This window comes from Gymnodraco acuticeps, unplaced genomic scaffold, assembly GCF_902827175.1.
Source record: "Gymnodraco acuticeps unplaced genomic scaffold, fGymAcu1.1, whole genome shotgun sequence".
Classification (NCBI taxonomy): domain Eukaryota; kingdom Metazoa; phylum Chordata; class Actinopteri; order Perciformes; family Bathydraconidae; genus Gymnodraco; species Gymnodraco acuticeps.
Window position 1 is genome coordinate 47735 of NW_022990562.1, and position 13696 is coordinate 61430.

The 13696-nt window shown below is 42.3% G+C and overlaps 2 protein-coding genes across 5 annotated transcripts in view; both read right to left on the minus strand.

Moving 5' to 3' along the window:
- The window catches only part of LOC117553666 (NKAP family protein CG6066-like), a 58091-nt gene that overhangs the window by 36289 nt on the left and 8106 nt on the right, over positions 1-13696 (minus strand). For 2 of the 4 annotated variants that reach the window (XM_034227683.1, XM_034227684.1), the window contains exon 3: positions 11307-11810. The exons of the other annotated variants lie outside the window; for them this stretch is intronic. In XM_034227683.1, coding sequence (XP_034083574.1) covers positions 11767-11810 — 44 coding nt within the window. In that variant the 3' untranslated portion in view covers positions 11307-11766. Of the gene's footprint in view, positions 1-11306; positions 11811-13696 lie in introns of those variants that run through there. 4 annotated transcript variants of the gene reach the window in all.
- Positions 1590-8955, minus strand: LOC117553663 (putative leucine-rich repeat-containing protein DDB_G0290503). Its single transcript, XM_034227676.1, has one exon. It carries the CDS (start codon positions 5578-5580, stop codon positions 2710-2712), a length of 2871 nt encoding a protein of 956 aa, XP_034083567.1. The 5' UTR covers positions 5581-8955; the 3' UTR covers positions 1590-2709.

Consider the following 13696-nt stretch of genomic DNA (forward strand, 5'->3'; position numbering starts at 1 on the left):
AACTTACAGGTTGTTTTAAACCTGTAGGCCAGGATGAGGAGGAAGGACAGATGAGTTCTGTACCGAGCGGCAGCGGTGCCGGCCGCGGGGCCTCGGAGCCAAGTAGGCCGTCTGCTTCTGATAGCGATGGAGTAGCGGGAGAGGAAAAACAGACAGGAGGGATGATGGAGGAGATGGAGAGGACGACGAGGACTTGCTACGTGGAGGGGAGCCAACGGCAACCGGACAGATACGTGTGGGAGGCCCGATACGTCACACATCTGGAGGAGAGGACCAGGCGCGCGTGGCAGAGTGGAGAAGTGCGATCACAGAGCCTGCCGAGGCTATAAAGGACTTTGATTTGTTGTTTAAATAGGGGACCTACAAAACCAAAAAAAAAAAAAAGCCCCAGGGCCTGATGGCAGGTTAAGGCGGGCTTGGGCATTGGGATATATATTTTTTTAATCCTCTGGAGCAGAGAGAGGAGCTGTGGATTATTGTTATTGATTAATGCATCAGTGTTTCTTAGGGTCAAAAACACTAAACTCACAACTTCAAATGAAAGCGTTTAGTTTATTTAATAAAAGAGCTCATGTTCAATGTGAAAAGTGACAGTAGTTATAGATTATTTGCAATTTGGTGCTATATAATATATTTAAAAAAAAAAAATTATATATATTTTTTAAACACCTTGAATTTCAGGGGGGGCGCGGGGCTCCGTTGGCGGGGTGCAGCGCCCCTCCAAGACAATGGTAGGGGAAACACTGGATAATGTTTAATCAACGATAGGTTTCCCCCCCTCAAAGGTGATTGGTTCACTGCATCGCAGGTATTATTGTGATTGGCTCTTGGGCCACATCCAAATTAGACGCGCTGGCATCCTCTCATACTGACACCTGACACCACACATACACACGTAGGGAGAGCCGGGACGAAAGTAACACGGGACGAAAGTAACGGAGCGATTTTATCCGAGCCCAAACAACTTTGACCGGCCAAATTAGGTCAGAATTATCAGCATTCGATACTTAACAGACCTACTAAATATCAGGTTTAACTCTGAGGAGTAGTGTTGTCACGATACCAACATTTTGGTTTCGATACCAAGTCAAGAATTGCGATTCCGATTCTTTTTCGATACTTTTCTTAAAAAAAGGGAAACAGTCTTAAATGTAATTATTGTGCTTTATTTCACACCAGAACCATAACACAAACTTTTAAACAATGAGAACAATAAATAAAATAAATGACAAGAATTCGTATTAAATAAAAATGAATACATGTCTTACAGACAGGCCGAGGCGCAGCGGCAGTTGCACTCCCACTTGCAGCCATGCTTCTCGTTTTCTCACATGCTCTGGCAGCTAGCACATGCACGAGAGAGGGGAGGGACTTAGAACGTGCTTGAGAAGGGAGGGGCTGCAGGCACGGCTGCAGTGCAGGGAGTGGAAGCAGAGCGCTGAACCCACACGGCTCTTATTAAACAGCGCTTTCTCACCGGAGTACTTTTCTCCGTCATTCTTAAAGTACCGTTACTAATGAAACTGAGGAATCGTACCGTTTTTAACGGCAGGGTATTGCGGTACCTTTCAAGTATTGGTACACCGTGCAACACTAGTCAGGAGTCAGTGTCTCTCCCCCAAACTCACACATATAAAATTCGATATGAACTGAAGAGCCGCATGAAACTAGGCAAAGAGCCGCATGCGGCTCGAGAGCCGCGGGTGGGCCACCCCTAGCCGCTTAAGTCTCTACTGGATTTATTTGTATGCGTAATGGATCAGGTTTTTTTTTTAACTGTAATGGCTTGAAATCGCCTACAGTATGTTCTGGGTGACCTTTTAAATTTAACCAGATCTTTATTTAGCTACCCTTTTCCTGTTTTTTAGGAGTGCTAGAAGCGAAGGAATTTTAAAATGAAGGTAATTGTTTTGCCCCTAGAGGCTAGACTCTAGCCTAAAAAAAACTATACTATTACTACTACTACTACTACTACTACTATTACTACTACTATACTATACTAACGATACTCTAGCCGCTTAAGTCTCTACTGGATTTATTTGTATGCGTAATGGATCAGGGTTTTTTTTTAACTGTAATGGCTTGAAATCGCCTACAGTATGTTCTGGGTGACCTTTTAAATTTAACCAGATCTTTATTTAGCTACCCTTTTCCTGTTTTTTAGGAGTGCTAGAAGCGAAGGAATTTTAAAATGAAGATAATTGTTTTGCCCCTAGAGGCTAGACTCTAGCCTAAAAAAAACTATACTATTACTACTACTATACTATACTAACGATACTCTAGCCGCTTAAGTCTCTACTGGATTTATTTGTATGCGTAATGGATCAGGGTTTTTTTTTAACTGTAATGGCTTGAAATCGCCTACAGTATGTTCTGGGTGACCTTTTAAATGTAACCAGATCTTTATTTAGCTACCCTTTTCCTGTTTTTTAGGAGTGCTAGAAGCGAAGGAATTTTAAAATGAAGGTAATTGTTTTGCCCCTAGAGGCTAGACTCTAGCCTAAAAAAAACTATACTATTACTACTACTACTATACTATACTAATGATACTCTAGCCGCTTAAGTATCTTCTGGAACCTTTGTTGATGTTTAATAAATTGATCTAATAAATGTTAACTGTTTAAATATATATCCTGACTGAATGTTATTATATGTTATTGCTCACTCATTTTGAGCTTTAGTCTGTTCTGGAAATGTTTTTATGTCTTACTAAAATCTGTTGTTGTTTATCATATTTTCTAAAGTTTGACTGTCAAGGCTGCCTTCTTGGTAGTCGTCGGGGACATCTGGGACGATACAAGAAAGGAAATTAATGAATCTTCTCCACCGTGGTGTTTTCAAGGCGGCTATCTCCTGAACACAACGTTCTTTCACTTGTTGGAGTTCACGGATTCTCTCAAGCAAAGTCATTATCTCTGAATCCTTCTCAACAAAAATGCGTTCCTTCTGTTGTTCCAGTTCGTGATTTCTCTCATGCAAAGTGACTATCTCTGCATCCTTCTCCTCAACAAAGCGTTCCTTCTGTTGTTCCAGTTCGTGGTTTCTCTCATGCAAAGTGACTATCTCTGCATCCTTCTCCTCAACAAAGCGTTCCTTCTGTTCTTCCAGTTCGTGGTTTCTCTCATGCAAAGTGACTATCTCTGCATCCTTCTCCTCAAAAAAGCGTTCCTTCTGTTCTTCCAGTTTGTGGTTTCTCTCATGCAAAGTGACTATCTCTGCATCCTTCTCCTCAACAAAGCGTTCCTTCTGTTCTTCCAGTTCGTGGTTTCTCTCATGCAAAGTGACTATCTCTGCATCCTTCTCCTCAACAAAGCGTTCCTTCTGTTGTTCCAGTTCGTGATTTCTCTCATGCAAAGTGACTATCTCTGCATCTTTCTCCTCAACAAAGCGTTCCTTCTGTTCTTCCAGTTTGTGGTTTCTCTCATGCAAAGTGACTATCTCTGCATCCTTCTCCTCAACAAAGCGTTCCTTCTGTTCTTCCAGTTTGTGGTTTCTCTCATGCAAAGTGACTATCTCTGCATCCTTCTCCTCAACAAAACGTTCCTTCTGTTCTTCCAGTTTGTGGTTTCTCTCATGCAAAGTGACTATCTCTGCATCCTTCTCCTCAACAAAACGTTCCTTCTGTTGTTCCAGTTCGTGATTTCTCTCATGCAAAGTGACTATCTCTGAATCCTTCTCCTCAACAAAGCGTTCCTTCTGTTCTTCCAGTTCGTGGTTTCTCTCATGCAAAACTACTATCTCTGCATTTTTCACCTCAACACAACGCAACTTCTCTTGTTTGAGTTCCTGGTTTGTCTTTTGCAAGGCAGCCATCTCTGCATCCTTCTCCTCAACACAGGGTTCTTCCAGTTGTTTGAGATCCTCTGCTTTGTCATTCTGATGCATCTTGAGGAGCTTTTCATATTTCATGTTCAGTTCCTCATAGTTTCCGCGCAAAACTTTCTGCTCAATTTTCAGGGCATTCATTTTAACATTGTGCCTCACTTCTGGTTCCACCTTCATCTCATTTTCCTTCTTGTCCACCTTCGCCTCCTTCACCACACAATGCTCCTTCTCTTGTTTCAGTGTTTGGTTTTCCTTCAGCAAAGCAGCTATCTCTGCATCCTTCTCCTCAACATAACGTTCCTTTTGTAAATGGAGTTCCTGGTTTCTCTCACACAAAGCAGCTATCTCTACAGATTTCTCCTCAACATAACGTTCCTTTTGTAAATGGAGTTCCTGGTATCTCTCACACAAAGCAGCCATCTCTACAGATTTCTCCTCAACATAACGTTCCTTTTGTAAATGGAGTTCCTGGTTTCTCTCCCGCAAAGCAGCTATCTCTACAGATTTCTCCTCAACATAACGTTCCTTTTGTAAATGGAGTTCCTGGTTTCTCTCACACAAAGAAGCCATCTCTACAGATTTCTCCTCAACATAACGTTCCTTTTGTAAATGGAGTTCCTGGTTTCTCTCCCGCAAAGCAGCAATCTCTACAGATTTCTCCTCAAGACAACGCTCCTTCTGTTGTTGGAGTTCCTGGTTTCTCTCACGCAAAGAAGCCATCTCTACAGCGTTCTCTTCAACATAACGTTCCTTTTGTAAATGGAGTTCCTGGTTTCTCTCACACAAAGCAGCCATCTCTACAGCGTTCTCTTCAACATAACGCTCCTTCTGTTGTTGGAGTTCCTGGTTTCTCTCACGCAAAGAAGCCATCTCTACAGCGTTCTCCTCAACACAGGGTTCTTCCAGTTGTTTGAGATCCTCTGCTTTGTCATTCTGATGCATCTTGAGGAGCTTTTCATATTTCATGTTCAGTTCCTCATAGTTTCCGCGCAAAACTTTCTGCTCAATTTTCAGGGCATTCATTTTAACATTGTGCCTCACTTCTGGTTCCACCTTCACCTCATTTTCCTTCTTGTCCACCTTCGCCTCCTTCTCCACACAATGCTCCTTCTCTTGTTTCAGTGTTTGGTTTTCCTTCAGCAAGGCTGCTATCTCTGCATCCTTCTCCTCAACACAGCGTTCCTTTTGTTGTTCGAATTCCTGGTTTGCCTTTTGCAAGGTGGCCATCTCTGCTTTGTCCTTCTCGTGCATCTTGAGGAGCTTTTCATATTTCATGTTCAGTTCGTCATAGTTTCCGCGCAAAACTTTCTGCTCAATTTCCAGGGCATTCATTTTCACATTGTGCCTCACTCCTGGTTCCACCTTCACCTCATTTTCCTTCTTGTCCACCTTCTCCTCAACACAATGCTCCTTCAGTTGTTTGAGTTCCTGGTTTGCCTTTCTCAAGGCAGCCATCTCTGCTTCGACCTTCTTGTGTGACCTCTGGAGCATTCCGTATTTCATGTTCAGGTCCTCATTGTTGACGCGCAAGACGTTGTGCTCAATTTCCTGGACTTTCACGTTCACATTTTGCCCAGATAGCTCAGCTGCATTCTCTGTATATGCTTTCAGCATCGCTTCCTTCCTCTTAGCGCCTTCAATCTGAAGCTTATTCCTTAAAGTCCTTTCCTGCTCCAGCAACAACTTGATTTCCTGATTTTCTTTTTGCAGAATCTCGAGCTTGACTTCCATCTCATCTCTAATGTTCATCTCCATCTCTACTGCGGTGATGAAATGACCTGTTGTTAAGCAAACTGAATATAATTGTTCAACTGAATTAAAGCCACAAAAATGGAGTTCACTTAGATTATCTCGTTAAAATAGACGTGCAAGTCTACCTAATGTTAGCTTGCTACAAAACCTATTTCTGCAATGATCTGACATTAGCTGGAACAGTTCCTTCTGCCTTCTGACTGATGCTCTGACGCTCTGATGAATTCACCGTCACAGCTGAGACCTGCAAACTTCTAAAGCATCAAGGCCAAGATGATGTCATCAATCTGAAGGTTCCATTTGCTGATGTCAGCGAATGCATCAGCTGACAGGAAGTAAGAATGGACCCATGCTGTTGCCTAGCAACGCAATTCTGTTTAATACATAATATTAAGAAATGTAAACGATCAAAATGCTTTATGAAGTATAATGTATGTTTGTGAAAGAGACAACCAAAGGAAACTGGTGTCATGATTCTGTTCACGTCTCCTCTCTCTGTCCTTCACTTACGTGCTTTCGTTTTTTAACCTCCTCCCATTTACTTCACGGTGGGAGACAGGAGATAATAAGGGGAGAAAGGAAGCGAGCTCATTGAAAACCAACAAGATGCAGCCGTACAGTCAGCCTGGACAGTTTAGTGATTCACTGCCATCCCCTAAAAGCTGTTAAACTTGTCACTTTGTGTTTCACAAATGTAGGGCTTTGTCGCTAACGAGTTGTGGAATGATCAATCCCAGCATTAGAACTTTTACACAAAGTGAGCAATTGATTTGTTATGAATCTAATTAAAAACAGCTTCATCGTACAATTATATAACAAACAATCTGGTAATGTTAAAACCCTTTTAGTACAAGAGGGATCTTACAATAAAGAAAATATGCAAACACTGGTTTAGAGGGAAAGTGTATACAAATGCAATGTTGACCCCTTGTCCCACACTGCAGGACAGTGTCATAGACTGGACTGAATACATGTCGGTCATCTGGCTCTTCCAATTCACCTTATCCAATAAACGTCATAAATCCAAGAAAGCGAACCCATTTTAGGCTTGAGTAATTATAGACAATTATAAGCAAATAGCTGTATGGAACAGTGTTGAGCTGATAGTACAGTTATATTTAAAATGTAAGTAGGTCGTTATTAAAAAGAATAATGATAAATGAAATAATAAGTAGGGGAAAAGACTACATGGCAGATCCAGATAGAGCTAATTATTGTTCTTGAGATCCTTAGTCCAGCGGAGGTCTTATGGAATGAACAGAGCTCTGTGCCCATTTCTAGAGAAACTGCGTAGGCTACACCACGAAAGAAGGCATCTGGATCTGTGGGTGGAGATTACGGGTGTTATCCTACATGATGTCATGGTCCCTGCTGCTCACAGACCTAGAGGCCACCCGCAATACCAATTCAGGCCATGGCATAAATTGTAGGTCCTTTCCTCATTACCTTTCCGTTTACTTATGCACCACTGCCATGCTCACCTTTGCACTGGCTCTACATTTTGATCTGAACTACAAACCTGTTAAGTTCCGTGACTGTGAATCTTGCGCGCTGTTGAGGTGACAGCATCTTTCAACAGAGAGCCAAATTAACGCTGTGATGACACACATAGTCTCACAACATTAAAACATGCGAGGCACACGCAGTGGTAGCTAGTAATGAGGCTTCGTAATGTGCACTCCAGTTTTAGGAACAGGTGTTAATTGTGGTATGGAGACGGTTTCTGGTTATGACAGTGAGTGATGGCAACCAACATGTGAAGGAGAAACACGGAATGTACTCGCTGAAGAACTGTAGAAGGGTTTTTGGAATTCAGTTCTTGAAAGCATGTGGATGCAGGTTTGCTTTCTTGATAAGGCTTCTGTGTTTTGCTCAAATGTCAAAGATGATTCCAAGATATTCACACCATCCAACTCCTTGTCTGGACTGCATCCTGAAATCAACCACCTCTGAGTGAAATTGAAATCCAGCATTGTATTGTTGCACCATTTAACGTTAAAATCATAGAGAAGAACCGTGTTCCTGCTCAGAGCCTGAGAGAAGCGCTGTGTAGTCAGCACATTTAATGAGTTGGCAGTTTGGATGGATGCTTTCACAGTCACCATCGAGCATGAACAGGAGGAGGGATAGGAAAACACCCTTGTAGTGAGCTTGTGTTGGTTTTCAGGGTGTTTGAGTGACCAGTTTGTTGGCGAGGATGACAGGCTACATGGTGTTGAATCCAAAATAAATATTAACAAATGGAAGCCTGGCAAAGTTCCGCTCTCCTTCAGGTCCCTGTGAATCTAGCAGGACAATTTTAGCATCATGTTCTGTGTATATTTGTACTCATTTTCAATGTTGGTAAAAATATGTTGTTTGTTTCTTTAAAAGCAGCGATGTTTTGACTTGAATACAAGGACACATTCTGGATTACGCCAAAGGGGCCTACCCTTCATGGGTGATTTGCAGAGGTTGAATCTAAGAACTTGTTTAATGAAATGCTGTATATGGATTTAAAAAATGTAAGTCAGGCTCCATTTTAGTATTTCCGATGTGTCCATTTTATCGTTATTTTATTGTTGTTCATAAAGACTAGCTCTCCATCAATATAGGAAAATGTGTCTGCATAAGATTAGGATGCATATAACTATAAAGTATTTTAATTAAAGCTTTGAAGATATCTGAAACCAAAGGGAAATCCCTTTAAAGCTGTTCACTTCTGAGGGAAGAAAGTAGAGTGTAGATGTCAAAGCGAGTCAATAAATACAGTGAGTTATCTGGGCTCCACACAAAGGGAAGGATCATCAACAGGGATTCAAGCTGTGAGTACAAGCCTTCAACAAACCTGACATCCAGCTCCCACTGGGTAACAGGCAGGGGTGACTGCACCACCACTTGTGTGCATCACCCGGGGTCACCTGCCAAAGACAGCCTCACTCCTCTGCCTCCCAAATCTGCTCCATTGTGGCCCAACACACTCCACAGCCATGTGCACAGCCTGGTCTATCGGAGTCACCAGAATTTGCATGTGAGGCGCATCCACTGTCGGCTAGCATTACGGCTGATATCCCTTCTCATTGATTCCGACGTCTTCTCACATTTACATGTATTCATTAGGCAGACGCCCGGCTACCATGCCTCCTGTGCGAGTTGTCTTAGCTCGAGCTTGGAGTAATGTTCTGACTGTCTGCAACAAGGAGTAAACAACAGCATACTGGTGTCCTTCCTCATCCACAGGAATATGCTGACTGTTAAAGGAGATGTATTTATCAGAGAGAGAAATAAGGAAGAGAGACACAGGTTAACCTGTTACGCTATTGGCTTCCGGTCATGCACAACAAATAACACAAATTGGTAACACATTTACCTGAATGTTAACAGTAGAGACACTACACACTGATAAACACCTGAACATCAGCAGGAGAGGACTCTTTAAAGTAGAGACACTACACACTGATATACACCTGAACATCAGCAGGAGAGGACTCTTTAAAGTAGAGACACTACACACTGATATACACCTGAACATCAGCAGGAGAGGACTCTTTAAAGTAGAGACACTACATACTGATATACACCTGAACATCAGCAGGAGAGGACTCTTTAAAGTAGAGACACTACATACTGATATACACCTGCACATCAGCAGGAGAGGACTCTTTAAAGTAGAGACACTACATACTGATATACACCTGAACATCAGCAGGAGAGGACTCTTTAAAGTAGAGACACTACATACTGATATACACCTGAACATCAGCAGGAGAGGACTCTTTAAAGTAGAGACACTACATACTGATATACACCTGCACATCAGCAGGAGAGGACTCTTTAAAGTAGAGACACTACATACTGATATACACCTGAACATCAGCAGGAGAGGACTCTTTAAAGTAGAGACACTGCATACTGATATACACCTGGACATCAGCAGGAGAGGACTCTTTAAAGTAGAGACACTACACACTGATATACACCTGAACATCAGCAGGAGAGGACTCTTTAAAGTAGATACACTACACACTGATATACACCTGAACATCAGCAGGAGAGGACTCTTTAAAGTAGAGACACTACACACTGATATAAACCTGAACATCAGCAGGAGAGGACTCTTTAAAGTAGAGACACTACACACTGATATACACCTGAACATCAGCAGGAGAGGACTCTTTAAAGTAGAGACACTACATACTGATATACACCTGAACATCAGCAGGAGAGGACTCTTTAAAGTAGAGACACTACACACTGATATACACCTGAACATCAGCAGGAGAGGACTCTTTAAAGTAGAGACACTACACACTGATATACACCTGAACATCAGCAGGAGAGGACTCTTTAAAGTAGAGACACTACACACTGATATACACCTGAACATCAGCAGGAGAGGACTCTTTAAAGTAGAGACACTACACACTGATATACACCTGAACATCAGCAGGAGAGGACTCTTTAAAGTAGAGACACTACACACTGATATACACCTGAACATCAGCAGGAGAGGACTCTTTAAAGTAGAGACACTACATACTGATATACACCTGAACATCAGCAGGAGAGGACTCTTTAAAGTAGAGACACTACACACTGATATACACCTGAACATCAGCAGGAGAGGACTCTTTAAAGTAGAGACACTACATACTGATATACACCTGAACATCAGCAGGAGAGGACTCTTTAAAGTAGAGACACTACACACTGATATACACCTGCACATCAGCAGGAGAGGACTCTTTAAAGTAGAGACACTACACACTGATATACACCTGAACATCAGCAGGAGAGGACTCTTTAAAGTAGAGACACTACATACTGATATACACCTGAACATCAGCAGGAGAGGACTCTTTAAAGTAGAGACACTACACACTGATATACACCTGAACATCAGCAGGAGAGGACTCTTTAAAGTAGAGACACTACATACTGATATACACCTGAACATCAGCAGGAGAGGACTCTTTAAAGTAGAGACATTACATACTGATATACACCTGAACATCAGCAGGAGAGGACTCTTTAAAGTAGAGACACTACACACTGATATACACCTGAACATCAGCAGGAGAGGACTCTTTAAAGTAGAGACATTACATACTGATATACACCTGAACATCAGCAGGAGAGGACTCTTTAAAGTAGAGACACTACATACTGATATACACCTGAACATCAGCAGGAGAGGACTCTTTAAAGTAGAGATACTACATACTGATACACACCTGAACATCAGCAGGAGAGGACTCTTTAAAGTAGAGACACTACACACTGATATACACCTGAACATCAGCAGGAGAGGACTCTTTAAAGTAGAGACATTACATACTGATATACACCTGAACATCAGCAGGAGAGAACTCTTTAAAGTAGAGACACTACACACTGATATACACCTGAACATCAGCAGGAGAGGACTCTTTAAAGTAGAGACACTACTCCAACACACTCTTTTTGTCTGAATGGTTGCTGCCCCATAGACTGTTGTGTGCATGTAGGTATGAGCAGCATTAAAACTGGATCGTATATTGGATACATAAGCTGTATCGGACAATGGCTTGGATTTAATGCTGCAATCATGTCAGCTGTTTGAAACAGCGTGCTGTCGGCAGACAGACAGCCAGAAAACGAAACTTAAAGGAACAGTGAACATTATGCCTGTCAATTCTGACGTTACGTCAACAGATGGCGCTGTTGGGATGGGATCTGTAATGGAAAAAAGGATTACCCAACACAAGGCCAATAGTTGGGAATTGTTTATTGTAAACTGAAAAAACAAAATATGCTTAAATGCGGCTCCTACTCTTAAAACCACTATGGTTTTTCTCCTGAGTGAACACGAAGATGTCTTTTGAGATTACTTGATTTAGTGAAAGTTTTCCCACACTCTTCACAGCTGTAAGGTTTTTCTCCTGAGTGAACACTTGATGTGATTTGAGACCACTTGATGTCGTGAAAGTTTTCCCACACTCTTCACAGCTGTAAGGTTTTTCTCCAGTATGAATACATTGATGTGATTTGAGATGACTTGATGTCGTGAAAGTTTTCCCACACTCTTCACAGCTGTGCGGTTTTTCTCCAGTATGAATAGTTGATGTGTTTTGAGATGACTTGATCTAATGAAAGTTTTACCACACTCTTCACAGCTGTACGGTTTTTCTCCCATGTGAATTTAAATTTCCAGATGTTGTAAAATATTTGTCACATTGCTGACAGCTGTGACGTCTCTCTCTTCCTTTCGGTTTCTAGAACAGACGGACAGAGAAAGAGAGAAAGTCAATCTAAAAAGCATAAATACACAAGTTAACACAATAAAAACTCACTTAATATAAACCTTGAGTTAAAGGTCCCATGTCATGCTTTTCCGGTTATTACCCGTCCCCTTGTGTGTTATGAAGGTTTTTATGCATGTAAACGGTGTGCAGAGTCAAAACCCTCAAAGTACAGCCTGTAGCGAGTAAAACTCTAACACAGAGAAGACCTCCCCAAAACGCCTCGTTGGTGAAAGGTCATCATCCATTTGATTCTTCCGGGTACGAGATTACGTAAGCATGTACCCGGAACGAAATGGACCAATCCGTGGAGCCGTTACGTTAAGCCGTTACGTTAAGCCCCCGTGTGACTTCCTCACACACACACACTCAGTGCAGGCAGATCTGCTGATTTCTGCTCCCTGGCTGCTGGCTGATAACAGACAGTTGGGATCACGGCAAAATTCTCAAAAAATTGGTATACAGGAGACAGAGGGAGACGGCATCCTGTCACTGCGAGTCTAAGTATGCTCCGTTCCTCTTGTGTTTTTGGTCTAATTATTGTCTAAACTTTGTCTTGTCTGTATGAAACGTAATTTTGAGAGACCATGCTTTTGATCCTGTGGATTACATTTGCCTTCTGCAGACCATGTCTGGCCATTCAACTTTCCAAGACACACCTGAGTGACAGCACGAACAGGTATGGCGAGGAGCCCCGGCCTCTACGCTGCTACAGACGTGAGGCTATGCTAGAGCTACAATGCGATCAACCTCCTACGAATACACCAAGCCATCTGTGCTCTTCGTTATTGGATAAATCCCTCGGGAGCCGCTTAGAAACAACAGGAAAAGAGACGAGGAAGGAGGGGAGGCATTCAGAGAGATACAGCGGAGATTCAGCCGGCCACCACTTCCATCCATCATTCTCACAAACCTGCGCTCATTGAGCAACAACGTGGACACACTAAGGACATACACAAGGTACTGTCATGAATTTTTAGAGGCCTCTTTATTGTGTTTCACGGAAAGTTGGCGACAATCTACGATGCCTGAATCTCTCTTTGAAGTACCCGGACTCACCCTTGTTCGAGCAGACAGGGATGCGAACTCGGGGAAAACCAGAGGAGGCGGTATTTGTGTGTATATTAATGATCTGTGGTGCCGATCATACTCAGTAAAATGTAAAACCTGCAATCCCAACGTAGAAATTCTCGGCATGACGTAAAGACCCTTTTATCTGACTAGAGAATTCGGGTGTATTTTACTGTTTGTTGTTTACGTGCCTCCCAGCGGCAGAGGACACTGTGTTCACGAGCTGCAACTCAGCCACCCCGATGCACCGGTAATAGTGCTCGGGGACATGAAGCAATGTCGCCTGGAGACTGTGTTACCTGGGTTCCAGCAGTATGTTAGGGATCACAGCAGGAAAGACAATATCCTGGACAAATGCTTTGTTAATGATAAAGGAGCCTATGTGTCTAAATACAGACCACCAATACTGAACTCTGATCATAATGTTGTGAATATGATACCAGTGTATAAGACCAAACTCAAGGGAAGTCAACCAGAAAAGGAAGTAATAAGGACATGGACAAATGAAAGTAGGGAACAGTTGAAAGTAGGGCCGCACGATATTGAAAAAAACTGATATCGCGTTATTTTGAACCTGTTAAGCCCCAAGGTCCCGGCGGGTACTTTACTTTTTTTTTCAAGACACCGTGTCTCAGGGAATCTTAATATTTAAGAACCTATTAATGTGTTATACCAGATTAACGGAAATAATCTCAGCTAACTGACGATATAAACCATTTTTACCAAAACAAAACACAAGTCTCATAAGAAGCATCTAAATGACCCCTGAGCGAAAAATGCTAACGGAC